A 14587-nucleotide genomic window follows, 5' to 3' on the forward strand; every position below is an offset into this window, starting at 1 on the left:
ACATCTCTTTGATTCTCCCTCAAATTGGTCAAGCAATCACAATCAGACCACCGATTCCCCGCATCATCCTCTCGTGGAATAACTGGTCCAGTCCTGCGAAATGCAACCGATTCTATCGGAAGCCGGTTTCGCCGATCTGCAGGCTAACGGGACTACTGTGGACGGTTCCTATCCTCCTGAGATATCCCTCCAATAGAGGCACGGTACACCTCGGTTTTAATGTAGGTAGCTGCAGCTAATATAATTGTTTTCAGCTCATTCCCCATCATTCGACAGTGTGATCATCTCATAAATCATATGCTGGGTTAACCGACAACGGCGATAAAATGGCCCCCTTTCCCTTCTCCGCTGCACTTCAGCCTTCGATCCAAGCAGCCAGCTCACGCAGAATGCTCATCTCTGGATCATCGGTGGCCCTTTGGGCATTGGCTTTGCCTTTCGCGGAAGCCAAGTCGTTATGGTCTGATTCCCCGGGAGATTACAGTAGCTTCATAAGCACTGCATTTCCTCTAGGAAATGGACGATTGGGAGGTAGTTACTTTGACCAGACTTTGAAAGGTTATTACGGTCGGATGCTAAAATGCTCATTAGCCATGCCTGTGGGCTCCTACGACAATGAGATTGTAAATCTTAATGTCGACTCGTTGTGGCGCGGAGGGCCTTTTGAAAGTCCGGTGCGTGGAACGTGTAAAACCCGCATCAACAGCCTTCGAGGCTAAATAAATACTGACAGCGATATAGACATACTCCGGAGGAAATCCAAACGTTTCCAAGGCAGGTGCACTTCCTGGCATCAGGGAATGGATATTCCAGAATGGGACAGGCAATGTCTCTGCGCTGCTGGGCGAGTATCCGTACTACGGTTCGTATCAGGTGTTGGCAAACTTGACCATCGACATGGGCCAATTGAGTGATGTTGATGGATACCGTCGGAATTTGGACCTGAGTTCGGCTGTTTACTCGGATCATTTCAGCACCGCCGAGACTTACATCGAAAGGTAAGCAGCCTCAACGGTCCCATGGATCGATTGTTGACAGATACCAGGGAAGCATTCTGCTCGTATCCAGATAATGTTTGCGTTTACAAACTCAGCTCGAATTCATCACTGCCTGGTATTACATTTGGCCTCGAGAATCAGCTCACCTCGCCTGCCCCGAATGTCAGCTGCCATGGGAATAGCATCAGCCTATATGGTCAGACATATCCCGTTATCGGGATGATTTACAACGCCAGGGTGACTGTTGTCGTTCCCGGGTCAAGCAATACATCTGATCTCTGCTCCTCATCAACTGTTAAAGTACCAGAGGGAGAAAAGGAGGTGTTCCTTGTATTTGCCGCTGACACCAATTATGATGCCTCCAATGGGAATTCAAAAGCTAGCTTTTCGTTCCAAGGGGAATCCCCGTACACGAAAGTACTCCAAGCTGCTACCAATGCTGCCAAAAAGACTTACTCTGCACTCAAGTCATCTCACATCAAAGATTACCAAGGCGTCTTCAACGAGTTCACACTAACCCTCCCAGATCCCAATGGCTCAGCCGACCGTCCAACTACCGAGCTTCTGTCGTCTTACAGCCAGCCCGGGGATCCCTACGTGGAGAATTTGCTCTTCGACTACGGTCGGTACCTTTTCATATCAAGCTCGCGGCCAGGGTCTCTGCCGCCTAACTTGCAAGGTCTCTGGACAGAATCCTATTCTCCGGCCTGGAGCGGGGACTACCATGCCAACATCAACCTACAGATGAACCACTGGGCCGTTGAGCAAACAGGGTTAGGTGAACTGACTGAGCCACTCTGGACATACATGGCTGAGACATGGATGCCTCGAGGCGCAGAGACAGCAGAGTTGTTGTATGGCACCTCGGAAGGTTGGGTGACGCACGATGAGATGAACACGTTTGGACATACAGCGTGAGTCCATCAGCAGCTCATTAACGGCGTGAAAGTTGCAACACTGACCAAATCAGCATGAAAGATGTCGCGCAGTGGGCTGACTACCCTGCCACAAATGCCTGGATGTCACATCACGTATGGGACCACTTCGACTATTCCCAGGACAGTACCTGGTATCGCGAAAAGGGCTATCCCATTCTCAAAGGAGCAGCGCAGTTCTGGCTCTCTCAGCTTGTGAAAGATGAGTACTTCAAAGACGGCACTCTAGTGGTAAACCCTTGCAACTCACCCGAGCATGGACCGACAGTAAGTGCCCAATGAACCTTTAGCAGACGCCCAGCTAACGCCCCAGACCTTCGGCTGCACCCATTACCAACAACTAATCTGGGAAGTATTCGACCACGTCCTGCAAGGCTGGACCGCGTCCGGCGACGATGATACCTCCTTCAAAAACGCCATCACTTCCAAATTCTCCACCCTAGACCCAGGCATCCACATCGGCTCATGGGGCCAAATCCAAGAATGGAAGCTCGACATTGACGTCAAAAACGACACTCACCGCCACCTCTCCAACCTCTACGGCTGGTACCCAGGCTACATTATCTCCTCCGTGCACGGATCCAACAAAACGATCACCGACGCCGTCGAAACAACCCTTTACTCCCGTGGCACCGGCGTCGAAGACTCCAACACCGGCTGGGCCAAGGTATGGCGTAGTGCTTGCTGGGCACTTCTCAATGTCACAGAGGAAGCGTACTCCGAACTCTCGCTCGCGATTCAAGATAACTTTGCCGAAAACGGATTCGACATGTACTCCGGATCACCGCCGTTCCAAATCGATGCTAACTTCGGGCTTGTTGGGGCGATGGTTCAGATGCTTATTAGGGATTTGGACCGTTCCAATGCGGATGCTCGTGCGGGTAAGACGCAGGCTGTGCTGCTTGGACCGGCAATTCCGGCGGCGTGGGGAGGTGGGAGTGTTGATGGATTGAGATTACGGGGTGGTGGTGTCGTGAGTTTCAGTTGGGATGATAGTGGTGTTGTCGATTCATGCAAGACGGATCTTTCTGCGAGGGGGAGCGATGCTTCTCGCGTGGAGTTCTATGTTGCGGGTGGTAAGGCGATTGATTGTTCGTCATCGTGAGACTTTCTGCTTTATACTGCCAGGGTGATCGTAGCTGGCCACTGGTCCAGCTGGTGTCAACCATGAATACTCTGCTATATAGTATGATTTATGAGGACCCCTCTTTCTCTAATCAAACCATAACCACCTGAGGAGCACCTAGGAACAACATCCAGCCGCTCAGCCACGTGTAGATTGCTTCCACTTGTATCTTGATCAAGTACGGGACATGGCACAATAGCCATAGCAGGAAACTTGGACCACTCTTCAAAAGACAAGTAAGGATCACCACCATGGACTAGCATCTTCGCGCCAACCCGGCTTGTAGGTTATCCCCACTTCATCAGCAGTGCAGGGGTAGTGAGCCTACTGCAGAGGTGAACCAATAAGTTGTATTCGCCAGTTACCAGTGCCAGGTATCCTGCAGGATAAGCTGCTGCAGCATGAGGAGGAGTTGGGGGATTCTCTCAACGCGAAGTCTGGCTAAATTCGCTGACAGGGATGATCACTTCGGTAGGATCATGACTGAGAGGGGGGAGGGGAATGATTTCTTTTTCTAAGATGCCCAAGTTAGCGTGAAAGACATACAATAATATATCCAAAGACAGGAAAAAGCAATACATCACTCCACTTCATATCCATACTACTATCTGACATGCCGTACGGGCCCGTCGGATCTGCAGCGCTTTAAGCGCTGAGCTTAGTCTTGCTAGCCTGTCAAGGTTTAGTAATATACCGTAGTATGATCTAGATGCAGGCATAAGCAGGGCAGGGCATGGCATGGATGATCTACCGGAGTATCTCCTCGGGCAAAAGAGATACCCCACACCGTCCCCTACTACATAAATTAACTCGCTAACAGATGACCATGACAAGTTATATTAAACCCATTCATTCAAACGGTAGCTGTGCTTATCCTCACAATAATCCCGTTATCTCACTCTACGTGACATCGTGAAACAAAACCATTATGGATGTCGCAGGAAAACTGATCCCCGAGACCGATATGCTGGATGACCACACACGCAAGCGCATCCGCGCGATTTGGGAAATGGCTCGTCTCCATACCCACGAGACCTGGCTGTCTGTCTTCCCAGCTGTGTGGGGAGCCAGTATTGGTGCGAAGTCAGACAGGACGGATGGATGGTCACTTGCCTGGGTTCTGTTCGGCATCTGGGCAAGTGCAACGGTCTCTCATGCCGCGTTTTGTACTTGGAAGTGAGCAGATCCCCCTTCAGTATCTGCTATACAAGCAGCTGTTAAATGACATGAGCAGTGATATCTGTGATGTCGAATACGACAGACAAGTCGAGCGATGCAAAAGCAGACCACTCCCGTCTGGACTCATCTCTGTCAAACAAGCTACTTTCTTCTTCCTTTGCTGGATGCTTCTCACCCTAGGGACTACGTGGTATACACTAGGACCACAAGCAACTCTGTGCACTACACCGGCGTGGCTACTGGGCTTGGTCTATCCCTTTATGAAGCGAGTTATGCCCTTCCCTCAGCTTGTGGTGGGCCTCTCTGTTGCCAGTGGTGTGCTGCCAGGGTATGTCTCTGTGAATGGAGATATCGAATTCAATGGGCCAGTTCTGGCTCTGTTCGGTGCAACTGTCTGCTGGATTATCTTCCTCGACACTGCCTACGCTGTTCAGGATATGGTCGATGATGCAAAATGCGGAGTCCAGTCGCTGGCGGTGTTCCTGGGTCAGCGTGTTCGATTATTTCTTGCCCTCGCTGCTATTATTTCTATCGCATTTTTCGTGGCGGCAGCTTTCCTGTGTAATCGCTCTCTTTTTTACTGGATCTTTGGTATTGGGGTATGGGTGGTAAGTACGATACGGAGCATATCTCTCTTGGATCTTAGTGACTGCGCATCTGGGGGACGTGTGTTTAAGTTTAACATCAAAGCTGGCTTTTACCTTATGGTAGTTACACTTGTGGAAGGTTATCTTCAAGCATGGTTTTCCTGAGAAGGCACAGCTCAACTCCCTTATTTTTGTCTTTTAACTCGGAGGGGACATAAATACATTACAATTTCATATTCGCTCCTTAATCATATTAAATGTGGGTAAACTGGTTGAACCCAGGAGTTAGAATGTGGGTGAGGACGGTATAATACCTACTGTGATACTGAAGAGCACCATCAGACTATAGTCACGGTTCTCAGTGCATCAAATATTAGACGGGCACAAGTCCTTCCCGCCTCATAGCGTCTCTAGCATGTTCTCTTAGAATATCGATACTCCATTCCCAGGCGTCGTTGGCGTTTCGACCAGCAGGCACAACACCACCGGGGTACAGATCGCTTCTGAACAAGGTGAGATGCTGGGGAGGTGTTCCTGAAGGTGGTGCAGGAAATAGAGTCTATTCTATTTAGTATCATTGGGCCATCACAGCCTATGGTCCACGGAAGTACTTACAATGCGCAAAGGTACACCAACTCCCCGTCGATGTAATTCAACCCAGCCAGCTATGCGGTTCCTTATCCGCTTGTACCATTTCAGAAGAATCACGACGTTTACATGCGGGGCTCCCCCCTGTAGCCACAGATCTTTGTGGTCATAAAGCTTCCTTACACTCTCAGAATATCCAGACTCCGTAACGATACTGGGTAGCGGGGATCCGGACGCTGGGTTGATGATAAATGCGTCTGGCTCCTTGTAGCTTGCAGTATAAGGAGGGAGAAAGTTGTCGAATCCTATAAACGTTATGTTTGTGAGTATCGTATGTACATCGCAGCAGTATAGTGTCCACTCACTGTCGGTTCCACAAAGACGGACATGTCTGGCTTCACCAGGTGCGAAGAAACCCTGCATAAACGCGTCTTTATGTTGTTCTGTAGCCCAACTAAGGCAGCAGTTGTGTAAACCATTAGGCATATTCACCGAGAATGTCTGAGTGATAGAGTTGTAGCCCATAATCACACTCTTGCGTTCTACATCGCCGTCCTCCGAAAGGCTCCGGGCGACAAGATGACCGGTGGCGGGGGGTATTCCTTCCATTTCAAGATAATCCGGCCCATTAGCCTGCAGTATTCGGTCTTTTAGGTAATAGAAGAGCTGCTGTGGTGTCCTGGTTGCCTGAGGCATGTTGCTGTGGCTTCGTAGTGCTCGTGTGGTCTCTGAGGTGGTAGGAGCCATGTTCCTAGGGGACAGAGTAGGAAGAACTGGGAAATGAGGATGGTAAGAGCTGTGTGGGTGAGAGAGGGGGGATTTGTGCAATATATAGACAGGAGAAGGATTCAGTGGTGGATAAGATTATTGATGAAGTAATTATGAGTGAAGCCGTGGAAGTCCCATTACCTAATCTGGTATTGTGATATTATACTTCTATACTATATCCAGAGGATGGACACTACGGGCGCTCTTAGTGCTAGTTATGCGTGTCGAATATCGTTTGTAAAGCAAATTTAGATAAAATAGACATGAGATAGGAATGATCTGTAGCGTTCGAGTAATCGGACGAGAGCCTCCTCGTGTCGCCTTATCCATGCACCGCTGCAGGTCAAAATTCCAAGCTGCTAAGCTGGAACAAGTCCCTCAATGGCCATTCTCTGCCTTGCAATGTCTCTCAGGCGGTTCAAGTTCCATAGCCAGATATCGTTTCTATTCCTTCTAGGTGGTACTTCGCCTCCCGAATAAAAGTCGCTTCTGTACAAGGCGATGCTCTCGCTCTCCCAAGGCGTTCCAGGAGCAGGAGCTGGGAAGATGTCCTATAGAGTCAATTAGGTGTATTCACTCATCGGATAGACAGCGAATGAGATATGTGACTTATGATCACTTAGAATGAAAGCAGAATCAATGACACTTACCTTCCGTATAGCGGCACCATTATCCCCGCGGCGATGCAATTCGATCCACCCAGATACGCGGTTACTATCCACCTCTTTATCCCACTTTATCAGGATAACGACATTGACATGCGGTGCTCCGCCCAGCATCCAAAGATCTTTATCACATTGCAGCTTGGTATTGCTTTCATTGTAGTATCCGCATTCAATAACCACTGTAGGTAGCAATGTGTTAGGGTGGATAATGTGGAAATCGGGTTCTTTATAGCTGCCAGCGGCCCACGGCGCGGGAAAGCTGAAGAATCCTGCATACATGTAGAACTATTAGTGATATCCAGGTTATAATATAAGAATGGATGTGATAATTGGATTTCCTACCGTCATTCCCACCCATCATCAGATATCTGAACTCGTTCCTGGTGAAGTATCCTTGGCTAAGGCTGTCAATCATTTCGGTTACTCCCCAAAGAAACGCGCTGCCGTGGGTCATGCTTGACATGGTCACCGAGAGCACCCTGTCTAGTGTATTGTAGCTCAAGGTTGGGTTTGCTTGTTCCACATTGCCATCCCTGGAGAAGCTTCGTACCACGAAGGACCCAGCTTCAAGCGAGACCTGTTGGTATTCGAAATACTCGGGCCCCTCAGCTTCGACTATACGGCGTCTAACCAGCTGCAAAAGCTGCTGGGGAGTGGTGGGCGATGCTTGGAGCTCAGATACGTTGCCCTGAGTTTGAGTGACTCTGATACTGAGCTCGAAGGTTCTTTGGCTTGAAGGGGGCATCCTGATGATGGCGATAGAGACCTTTGTTCTCTGTAAGGATGAGAATGAGGATCGAAGTATAGCAGATACCGGTCCTTACTGAGAGAAGGGATAGAGTCCGTGATGATAAGAGTGTTATTGTATGGATGGACAGGTCCACAGGTAGATGAAGAGGAGAGAGTTTGTCCGGTTATGTTAACTATTTAAGGGAAAGAGTGCTGAAGATGTGCCATAAATAGGCACTAGCAGAAGGATACCGCTTTCGCAGTCCATATCGTTGCGAAACGCCCTAACCCAGTAGTCCACATTGATACCATAACATCGCACTAGCATCTTCCATAGAACAATCTTAGGTTCCTCATGTAAGAGAGCGTGGGGTGAGTGAGCGTTTAGAGTGCGTTGCTCGAAGCAAGGAGGAAATATCCTCCGCCTTGCATTGCATTCCACCTCCCGCACGTGGCGCATCTCCCATTAGAGCCGCGCTCCGGCAGACTTGCGTTTGACAACTACCTCGTACTCTCTGTGAACCTTGCAATGACACAAAAGTACTTTTCAACAATCAGGAGTGGTCTATCACTCATCAAATATAACAAGCTCATTTCATCAAAAGCAAATGTCTTTAATTGCAAGCATGCAATACGCTCTCGAGCATTTGCTTCTAAGCCCGAGGAGCTCCTTGAAGAAGAGAAGCTCCCATTCTACAAACCAGACCAATTTTATCCCGTACATATTGGCGAACTTTTAAAGTCAAGATACAGAGTATTAGGAAAGCTTGGCTATGGCTCATACTCGACTGTGTGGCTATGCCATGAGAAAAGGTACGCCCACTCAGTCTACACAATGTCCTCTAGTATTGACCTACCTCTGTAAAGTGAACAGAGATATGTGGCTGTCAAAGTCCTAACCAAGAACGATTCATCGAAAACATTATCGGGGGAACTGAGAATATACGACCACCTCAGCAAGGTGAAGTCTTTCCATATAGGAGGTTCCTATATCCGTGGCTTATATGACGCCTTCGACATCACAACCCCAGACGGCACATATCCATGTTTAGTGCACCCACCAATGCACATGTCTCTACATGATCTACGAATGCTTTCCAGCTCCCGAAGACTGAGCGAACTTTTACTCAAAGAAACCCTAAAATGTATCCTTCAAGCACTTGACTTTCTACACACGGAAGCGAACGTTGTTCATACCGGTACATTTCCCTGTTCTCAACCAACTGACAAAATCATCAACAATAACACAAAATTATACAGATATAAAACCCTCAAACATCATGCTCAGCATAGACGATCCCTCGATTCTCACAGACTTAAAAATATCCGAACAACAAGCCCCAACCCCCAAGAAAACCATAGACAGCACCCGTTCAATTTACACATCTCGAAAGTTACGCCTACCCAAAGACATGCTCTGGGGCCAGCCCGTACTCTGCGATCTCGGCCAGGCGAGAATCGGACCATCTCATCGGGGAATCATCCAACCAAACATCTACAAGGCACCCGAGGTGCTCTTCGATATGGAATGGGGGTTTAGTGTCGATATATGGAATCTTGGCGTCATGGTAAGCACGTCACTACTTACATCTATATCCACAAAACTTCATGGCTCAATTATTACCGCAGATATGGGATGTATTTGAGAACAAGCATCTGTTTGATGCCCTCGATGAAGACGGGGATTACTCGCCATCGCACCATGTTGCTGAGATGGTGGGGTTTCTTGGTCTGCCACCGTTGTCGTTTATCGATCGAAGTCGGGAGACTCGGAATGTGTTTACGGATGATGGTTAGTCTCTCCTAGTATTCCCCCTCCTCCTCTCACCCTTATCCGTCCTCTCTTCGGTATGATTATATAAGTCAATAATTCATAGGCAAATGGCTAGGCGCAGGGGGAGTCACCATCCCTGCAACCTCACTCGAGGAGATCGAAGAGAATCTTAGCGGAAAGAACCAGGAACTGTTCCTCCAGTTCATCCGATCAATGCTGCAATGGGAGCCTGAGAGGAGGAAGACGGCGAGGGAGTTACTGGATGATCCGTGGTTGAATTCAAGTTCAAAATTCATAGTGGCTGGTTGATTGTTCTACTGTATTTCTATGGATGTACCGCCTGATAATGTTCTCATACATAGATATCAGCATTAGTGATAATAATGATGATGAAGCAGGCCAGCAGGACAGATAAATACGGAGTCTCACGGTGATCGCTACTATAACCCTCATAGGGGCGGCTGCTGCTGCTGCTGCTACTGCACCCGTGGTGGGTGATAAGTTAATCAGATAATACATAAATGGTGTAGACTGGGTCAATTTTTACTTAGCTATAGCAAAGAATTATGCTACTTAGGTAATAATTCTACTATGCATTGTGTCTGTGATAGTACCCCCTCTGTACGCATTTACCCATTTAGCCGATTTGGCATGCCAATTGATCCACAATTGTTATCTGCCATTGATCTATCCATGTAAACGTAGCTTCTAATTCTAGATCTATCATGTGTTCATGATTATCCCCCGGTCGGAGCATCCCCGAGTCTGTCATTCCGAAACGGGTATATAAACTCCTCCTCCTCCTCTGCTTCCCCGCGGATGCCGATGCGGGGTAGGTCAAGTATACCATCCATCACGTAACTGGAAATCAACTTGAACTGAACCAATAGTTCATTGAAAACAACCCAAAATATCAACAATATCAAGAATATCAGGTTCATATCAACAAATCATAATAGCATAATGTCGTCATCGTCATCATCATTTTCAGACAAAGTCTACACCATAACCGGCCTCTCAGGCATCGGCCTGGCCGTGGCACGCCAACTGCACGCCCAAGGAGCTCGTCTCTCCCTAGCAGATATATCCGACTCGGCGCTGCAGCACGCACGGGCCCAGCTCCCTAACGCCAATGACGAGAACGTTCTCACCCGAGTCGTTGATGTTGGATCTCGCTCGTCGGTGGAAGAGTGGATCGATGCCACTGTCCGCCATTTTGGTCGGCTCGATGGCGCAGCAAATATGGCGGGCATGATTGGGAGTAAGCATGGGACGGGCTCGTTGTTGGAGCAGGATGATGCGGAGTGGGATATGTTGTTGAGGGTGAATTTGTCGGGGGTGATGTATTGCATGCGGGCCCAGATAAGATCGATTCAGGAGACGAGTAAGACGGGGAGTATTGTCAATGCGGCGAGTATTCAGGGTCTGAGGGGCTTTGCGTTGCATGCTGCGTATTCGGCCACTAAGCATGGGGTTGTTGGGTTGACCAGGAGTGTGGCTAAGGAGGTGGGGCCGGATATTAGGGTTAATTGTGTTGCGCCGTGAGTGTTGCTCCCTTTTATTATTCTTTCATTTCGCTTGTTCGCTTCCCTGGTTTGGGGGCTTGTTGGGGGTGGCGCTGACGGTGGTTGTGTAGTGGGTCGATTCAGACACCGTTGTTGGATAGGGCCACGGCCATCCAGGGAGGATTCACTCCCACTCCAACGGTGATGCCGCGAGTGGGGACGCCTGATGAAGTTGCTCATTCTGTGCTGTTTTTGCTCAGTGATGCCTCGTCGTATACCACGGGCACGGCCCTGAATGTGGATGGTGGATGGGACCCGTGATCCTGCTGGATGTCTGTGGCATGGATGAATCGTGTCTGTGCAGTTAGTTGCTCCATGAGGCATTCGAACCAACATGTTGGTTTCAGATATACCAATCGAGCAATGCGTTGGCCCCATGTTGGTTCCTGCAGGATCGGACCCTGAGATTTGGCCCCATTTTGACCAAGAACAGGCAGTGCGAGACGACTTGGCGGACATCGGTGGACGCTAGAAGAGGCGTAGATTCAACTGTAGAGCCAAAGGAATGCACCAATGACTAGCGCAACGAAAAGAACAATGAGTTTGTTGCCAGTATAGTGGGTAGGGAGCAGAATCAAGATTAGACAGCACATACACAGAAGCGCTAGTGAATTGAGCGAGTGGTTCGGTTGTATAGCCCGACCACTGCTTTCGGTTGATGTAGCGTTTATGCTAGATTTACTGAATATCCACCTTTAGTGCCTGAGCGTTATTTGCTGTTGGCATTAACATACCCCTCGACAGCCACTGGCCATCCATTTACATAGTGCAGATAGTTCCATCCCAAATGAGCGTCCTGTATTGCGTTAGTGTAATCTTGTCAATGGGTTGTTGGGATTTGACTCACGCCCTGTGCGAAACCAGATGTAGTGTTGACTGCAAGTTCTGTTAGCTAATTCCTCAACTATTGTGGACCGCAAACGTACGATAATGGTAATACAAGACATCCGCGTCGCTGCCGTTGTTGATCAACACGCCCACACCACCGGGGGCATAGACAACTCCATGGTTGGATCCGTAGACGATGGTACCGCCTCCCTTGAGGGTATCATGGCCCTCCTTGTCCACGAAAGGACCTGTCGCGCTCTTAGATCTGCCGACTCGGATGCTGTACCTGTTGTGATTGTTAGCTATCAATTTTTCCATAGAAGATTGTGTGCACATACTCGTCTCCCATGGGCGGAAAAGCGTGAATATCAAAGTGGCAGCACTTGCCGTGGCTGAACCACAGATAGTAGTAAGGCTCCTTGTAAGTCATGAAAGAGCCCTCGATAGGCTTCGACTTGGCGTCTGGGATGTAGGCCAGGTTGGTCGCGTTCGGGGTCTTCGGGGTTTTGACGGAGAGGAGATCATCAGCCAATGGCACCGAGAAGATGCCATGCCAGTAGCTCCCGTAAAGCAGGTGAGACTGTCCAGTCTCTTGATCGGTGATAAATGCGCCGTCAATCGCATTGGAGACCGAATAGGGATAGATGTCCGACAGGTCTCCCTTGCCGGTGTTGACAACAGCGCCATGATCCGTCCAGTTTCCACCGGTGGGAGTGTCCGAAGAGGCGACTCCAATGGCGCTGTCGCGACTGCCGTTCTCGCTAATCGCGTAGAAGCAGTAGAAACGGTTGTCGTGCTGAATGGTCGTGGGGGCCCAAGGACGAGAGCGGTTTTGCTTCTGGATCACGCTGGACTCGTCCAGGACAGTGCCGACCTGTTCCCAAGGCCCACTGAGGGAGCGGGCTCTGTGAATTGGGATGTGCACACCACCTTTGTACAAGTAGAAATAGCCGTCATGTTGAACGACATTAGGGTCATGGGCGACGATGTTGCCCAGGTTGGGAAGAGGATAATCTTTGGTCTTAGAGAATGACTTGGTGTCGATCCCGGCGAGAGCGCTCGCCCGGGGCGCCAGCGGAACAGCGTTCACTGCATAGAGCAGGAAAAATAAGACGGAGATCACAGATGGCAGCATTGTGATGCTCTTCATGATGCTGTGGAACAAAACTTCTGCAAAAAGGAGTGGCGCGAGGAGAATAGTCCTCAAAAAGTCACAGAAAAGAGTAGTACTAGTAGAGCAGAACTGACATGAATGACTGAAATGATGGGTCAGCGTCCAGTAGAGGGGATCTCATCGGGATATATCAATGACAAGGATCCAGGGGAATGGGGCCGGAGCGATCCGGCCCCATTAAGGATGAGGGTGTTGGAATTGAGGACAAGGCAGATAGGGACGGAGAGCTAGACCAGGCAGCGTGCCGTGGGCAGCATGATTGGCAGTGAGAGAGACCGGAAGTGAAGCTAGTCAAGGGACTAACGGGGCCAACAAGGCTTAGCTGTATGACAGCGCAGACGCACAGAAAGGCCGCTGAGACTTGGCCCACGAGGCTGTGGGAGTAAGATTAACTGCCTAAAATCTGATTGAAAATGAACGAGCATCATGGCGAGGATCTCTATCAAATAGAGAGACTATTAGTAGTAGTTGATAGATAGTAGAAGAGAGGATAACCACGAAGCACGTCACCAGCGACAAAGTTGGCGAGAAATCTAGATTGTCTCCATGACGGCAATCGTTCCAAGAATAGGCCACAGTCAAGCTTTTACACGGAATACCGTTACCGCTCTAACCGGCTGTATTACCCGTACCCGCCCGATGTCTACCTTCTAGCCAATCAACTACCCGGGTTGGTCAGAACCCTGCAGATCCGGATCACCCAGAGCTGGTCACGACCCTTGCATTGAGACGGTCTTCATACCGTCAATACCGTATAGATCGAACGGAGGATACCACAGCCGCTAAGGTAATATGCCTGCCTAAAACATAGTCTTTCTTTCTTCTATCTCGTATTGAACCCTTGAGTGCATGACGCTAGAAAATTTTGCTTCTGCTCATGATTTTGTTTCTTACTTAGATCAATGCGGTGTGTGGATCTACTCGGACGGGATGATTGTATTGTTGCATTGCATGTTACATTCATCCTGCCTGAAGTCATTGTCTGACAAGGTGACAGCCTCTGTCATGATATCAGTCCAGGCAAGAGTCAATGTCCCCCACAGCGCATCAAAACTGCATTTTTCCGCTTGACACCTTCGAGAAATGGCCCCGCAAGAGAGGCGTTGATAAGCCCGCTGCACCTGGCACTGTCAGCCTGCATTTCGTATACACAGTGGGGTATATCTACAGAGCATCAGCCACACACAGTTGACTGCCCACCCATGTGACAGCGACAGCCGTTCATCCGTAGATAAGAAACGAGGTAGGACATACACGGTAGAATAAATCATCTTAGTTCACAGTAAGGGGAACGATTCTATGTTAGTGGTGAAGCTAGTGCGATAAGTAGTGTTCGTTGATCATGCTAAGCAATTAGCCCCCACGCTCAGCCTCTTGCTCGGTAGAGCAACTTGGGGGATGAAAGCGATGCAAAGCCACAAAAGAACCACTGAAAGAAAGTAGAACACTCGACCAGAAATAGAAGGGCAGAATCTCCTGAAGATCATCTTCAGCCCTGTGTTTTGTTTGTAAGGTAATTGAATGTTCATGTTCGTGGTTTCGGGTATGGGAGAGTTCATCGCCAACCGGGGTTTGGTGGTCGGATCGCAGCACTGCCTGAAGTCAATTCCGCGATGGTAACTATCTTCGCGCTCCTTACACATCTTTACTTTACAATTTTTGTGGGATGGT

At 49.1% G+C, this 14587-nt stretch overlaps 7 protein-coding genes across 7 annotated transcripts; 4 read left to right on the forward strand and 3 right to left on the reverse strand.

Annotated features, from left to right (window-relative positions):
• The first annotated feature begins 58 nt into the window (after window positions 1-58).
• On the forward strand, window positions 59-3133 carry BO87DRAFT_348879 (glycoside hydrolase family 95 protein). The gene is made up of 7 exons (XM_025620991.1): window positions 59-199; window positions 255-531; window positions 592-674; window positions 742-998; window positions 1046-1912; window positions 1969-2200; window positions 2247-3133. The coding sequence occupies exons 2-7, from the start codon at window positions 327-329 to the stop codon at window positions 3036-3038; spliced, it is 2436 nt and encodes an 811-aa protein (XP_025484577.1). The 5' UTR covers window positions 59-199; window positions 255-326; the 3' UTR covers window positions 3039-3133.
• Window positions 3134-3987: 854 nt separating this feature from the next.
• BO87DRAFT_437953 (4-hydroxybenzoate octaprenyltransferase) lies at window positions 3988-4990 on the forward strand (the record flags this gene model as incomplete). Its single annotated transcript, XM_025627872.1, has 2 exons — window positions 3988-4235; window positions 4294-4990. The coding sequence occupies 2 exons, from the start codon at window positions 3988-3990 to the stop codon at window positions 4988-4990; spliced, it is 945 nt and encodes a 314-aa protein (XP_025484578.1).
• A 208-nt stretch (window positions 4991-5198) lies between these two features.
• On the reverse strand, window positions 5199-6160 carry BO87DRAFT_437955 (uncharacterized protein; the record flags this gene model as incomplete). The annotated part of the gene is made up of 3 exons (XM_025627873.1): window positions 5199-5384; window positions 5441-5718; window positions 5779-6160. 3 exons carry the CDS (start codon window positions 6158-6160, stop codon window positions 5199-5201), a joined length of 846 nt encoding a protein of 281 aa, XP_025484579.1.
• A 380-nt stretch (window positions 6161-6540) lies between these two features.
• Window positions 6541-7591, reverse strand: BO87DRAFT_324561 (uncharacterized protein; the record flags this gene model as incomplete). The annotated part of the gene is made up of 3 exons (XM_025620067.1): window positions 6541-6732; window positions 6832-7115; window positions 7189-7591. 3 exons carry the CDS (start codon window positions 7589-7591, stop codon window positions 6541-6543), a joined length of 879 nt encoding a protein of 292 aa, XP_025484580.1.
• Window positions 7592-8104: 513 nt separating this feature from the next.
• Window positions 8105-9718, forward strand: BO87DRAFT_403063 (kinase domain protein; the record flags this gene model as incomplete). The annotated part of the gene is made up of 6 exons (XM_025625736.1): window positions 8105-8185; window positions 8240-8388; window positions 8443-8774; window positions 8836-9143; window positions 9205-9367; window positions 9453-9718. The coding sequence occupies 6 exons, from the start codon at window positions 8105-8107 to the stop codon at window positions 9656-9658; spliced, it is 1239 nt and encodes a 412-aa protein (XP_025484581.1). The 3' UTR covers window positions 9659-9718.
• Window positions 9719-10209: 491 nt separating this feature from the next.
• Window positions 10210-11175, forward strand: BO87DRAFT_348888 (SDR family NAD(P)-dependent oxidoreductase; the record flags this gene model as incomplete). The annotated part of the gene is made up of 2 exons (XM_025620992.1): window positions 10210-10890; window positions 10986-11175. Exons 1-2 carry the CDS (start codon window positions 10313-10315, stop codon window positions 11173-11175), a joined length of 768 nt encoding a protein of 255 aa, XP_025484582.1. The 5' UTR covers window positions 10210-10312.
• A 206-nt stretch (window positions 11176-11381) lies between these two features.
• BO87DRAFT_348890 (endo 1,5-alpha-arabinase) lies at window positions 11382-12892 on the reverse strand (the record flags this gene model as incomplete). The annotated part of the gene is made up of 4 exons (XM_025620993.1): window positions 11382-11710; window positions 11762-11790; window positions 11841-12028; window positions 12081-12892. 4 exons carry the CDS (start codon window positions 12890-12892, stop codon window positions 11624-11626), a joined length of 1116 nt encoding a protein of 371 aa, XP_025484583.1. The 3' UTR covers window positions 11382-11623.
• Window positions 12893-14587: the final 1695 nt, after the last annotated feature.

The sequence above is a fragment of the Aspergillus neoniger genome (genome assembly GCF_003184625.1).
Source record: "Aspergillus neoniger CBS 115656 unplaced genomic scaffold BO87scaffold_2, whole genome shotgun sequence".
In the NCBI taxonomy this organism is placed as follows: domain Eukaryota; kingdom Fungi; phylum Ascomycota; class Eurotiomycetes; order Eurotiales; family Aspergillaceae; genus Aspergillus; species Aspergillus neoniger.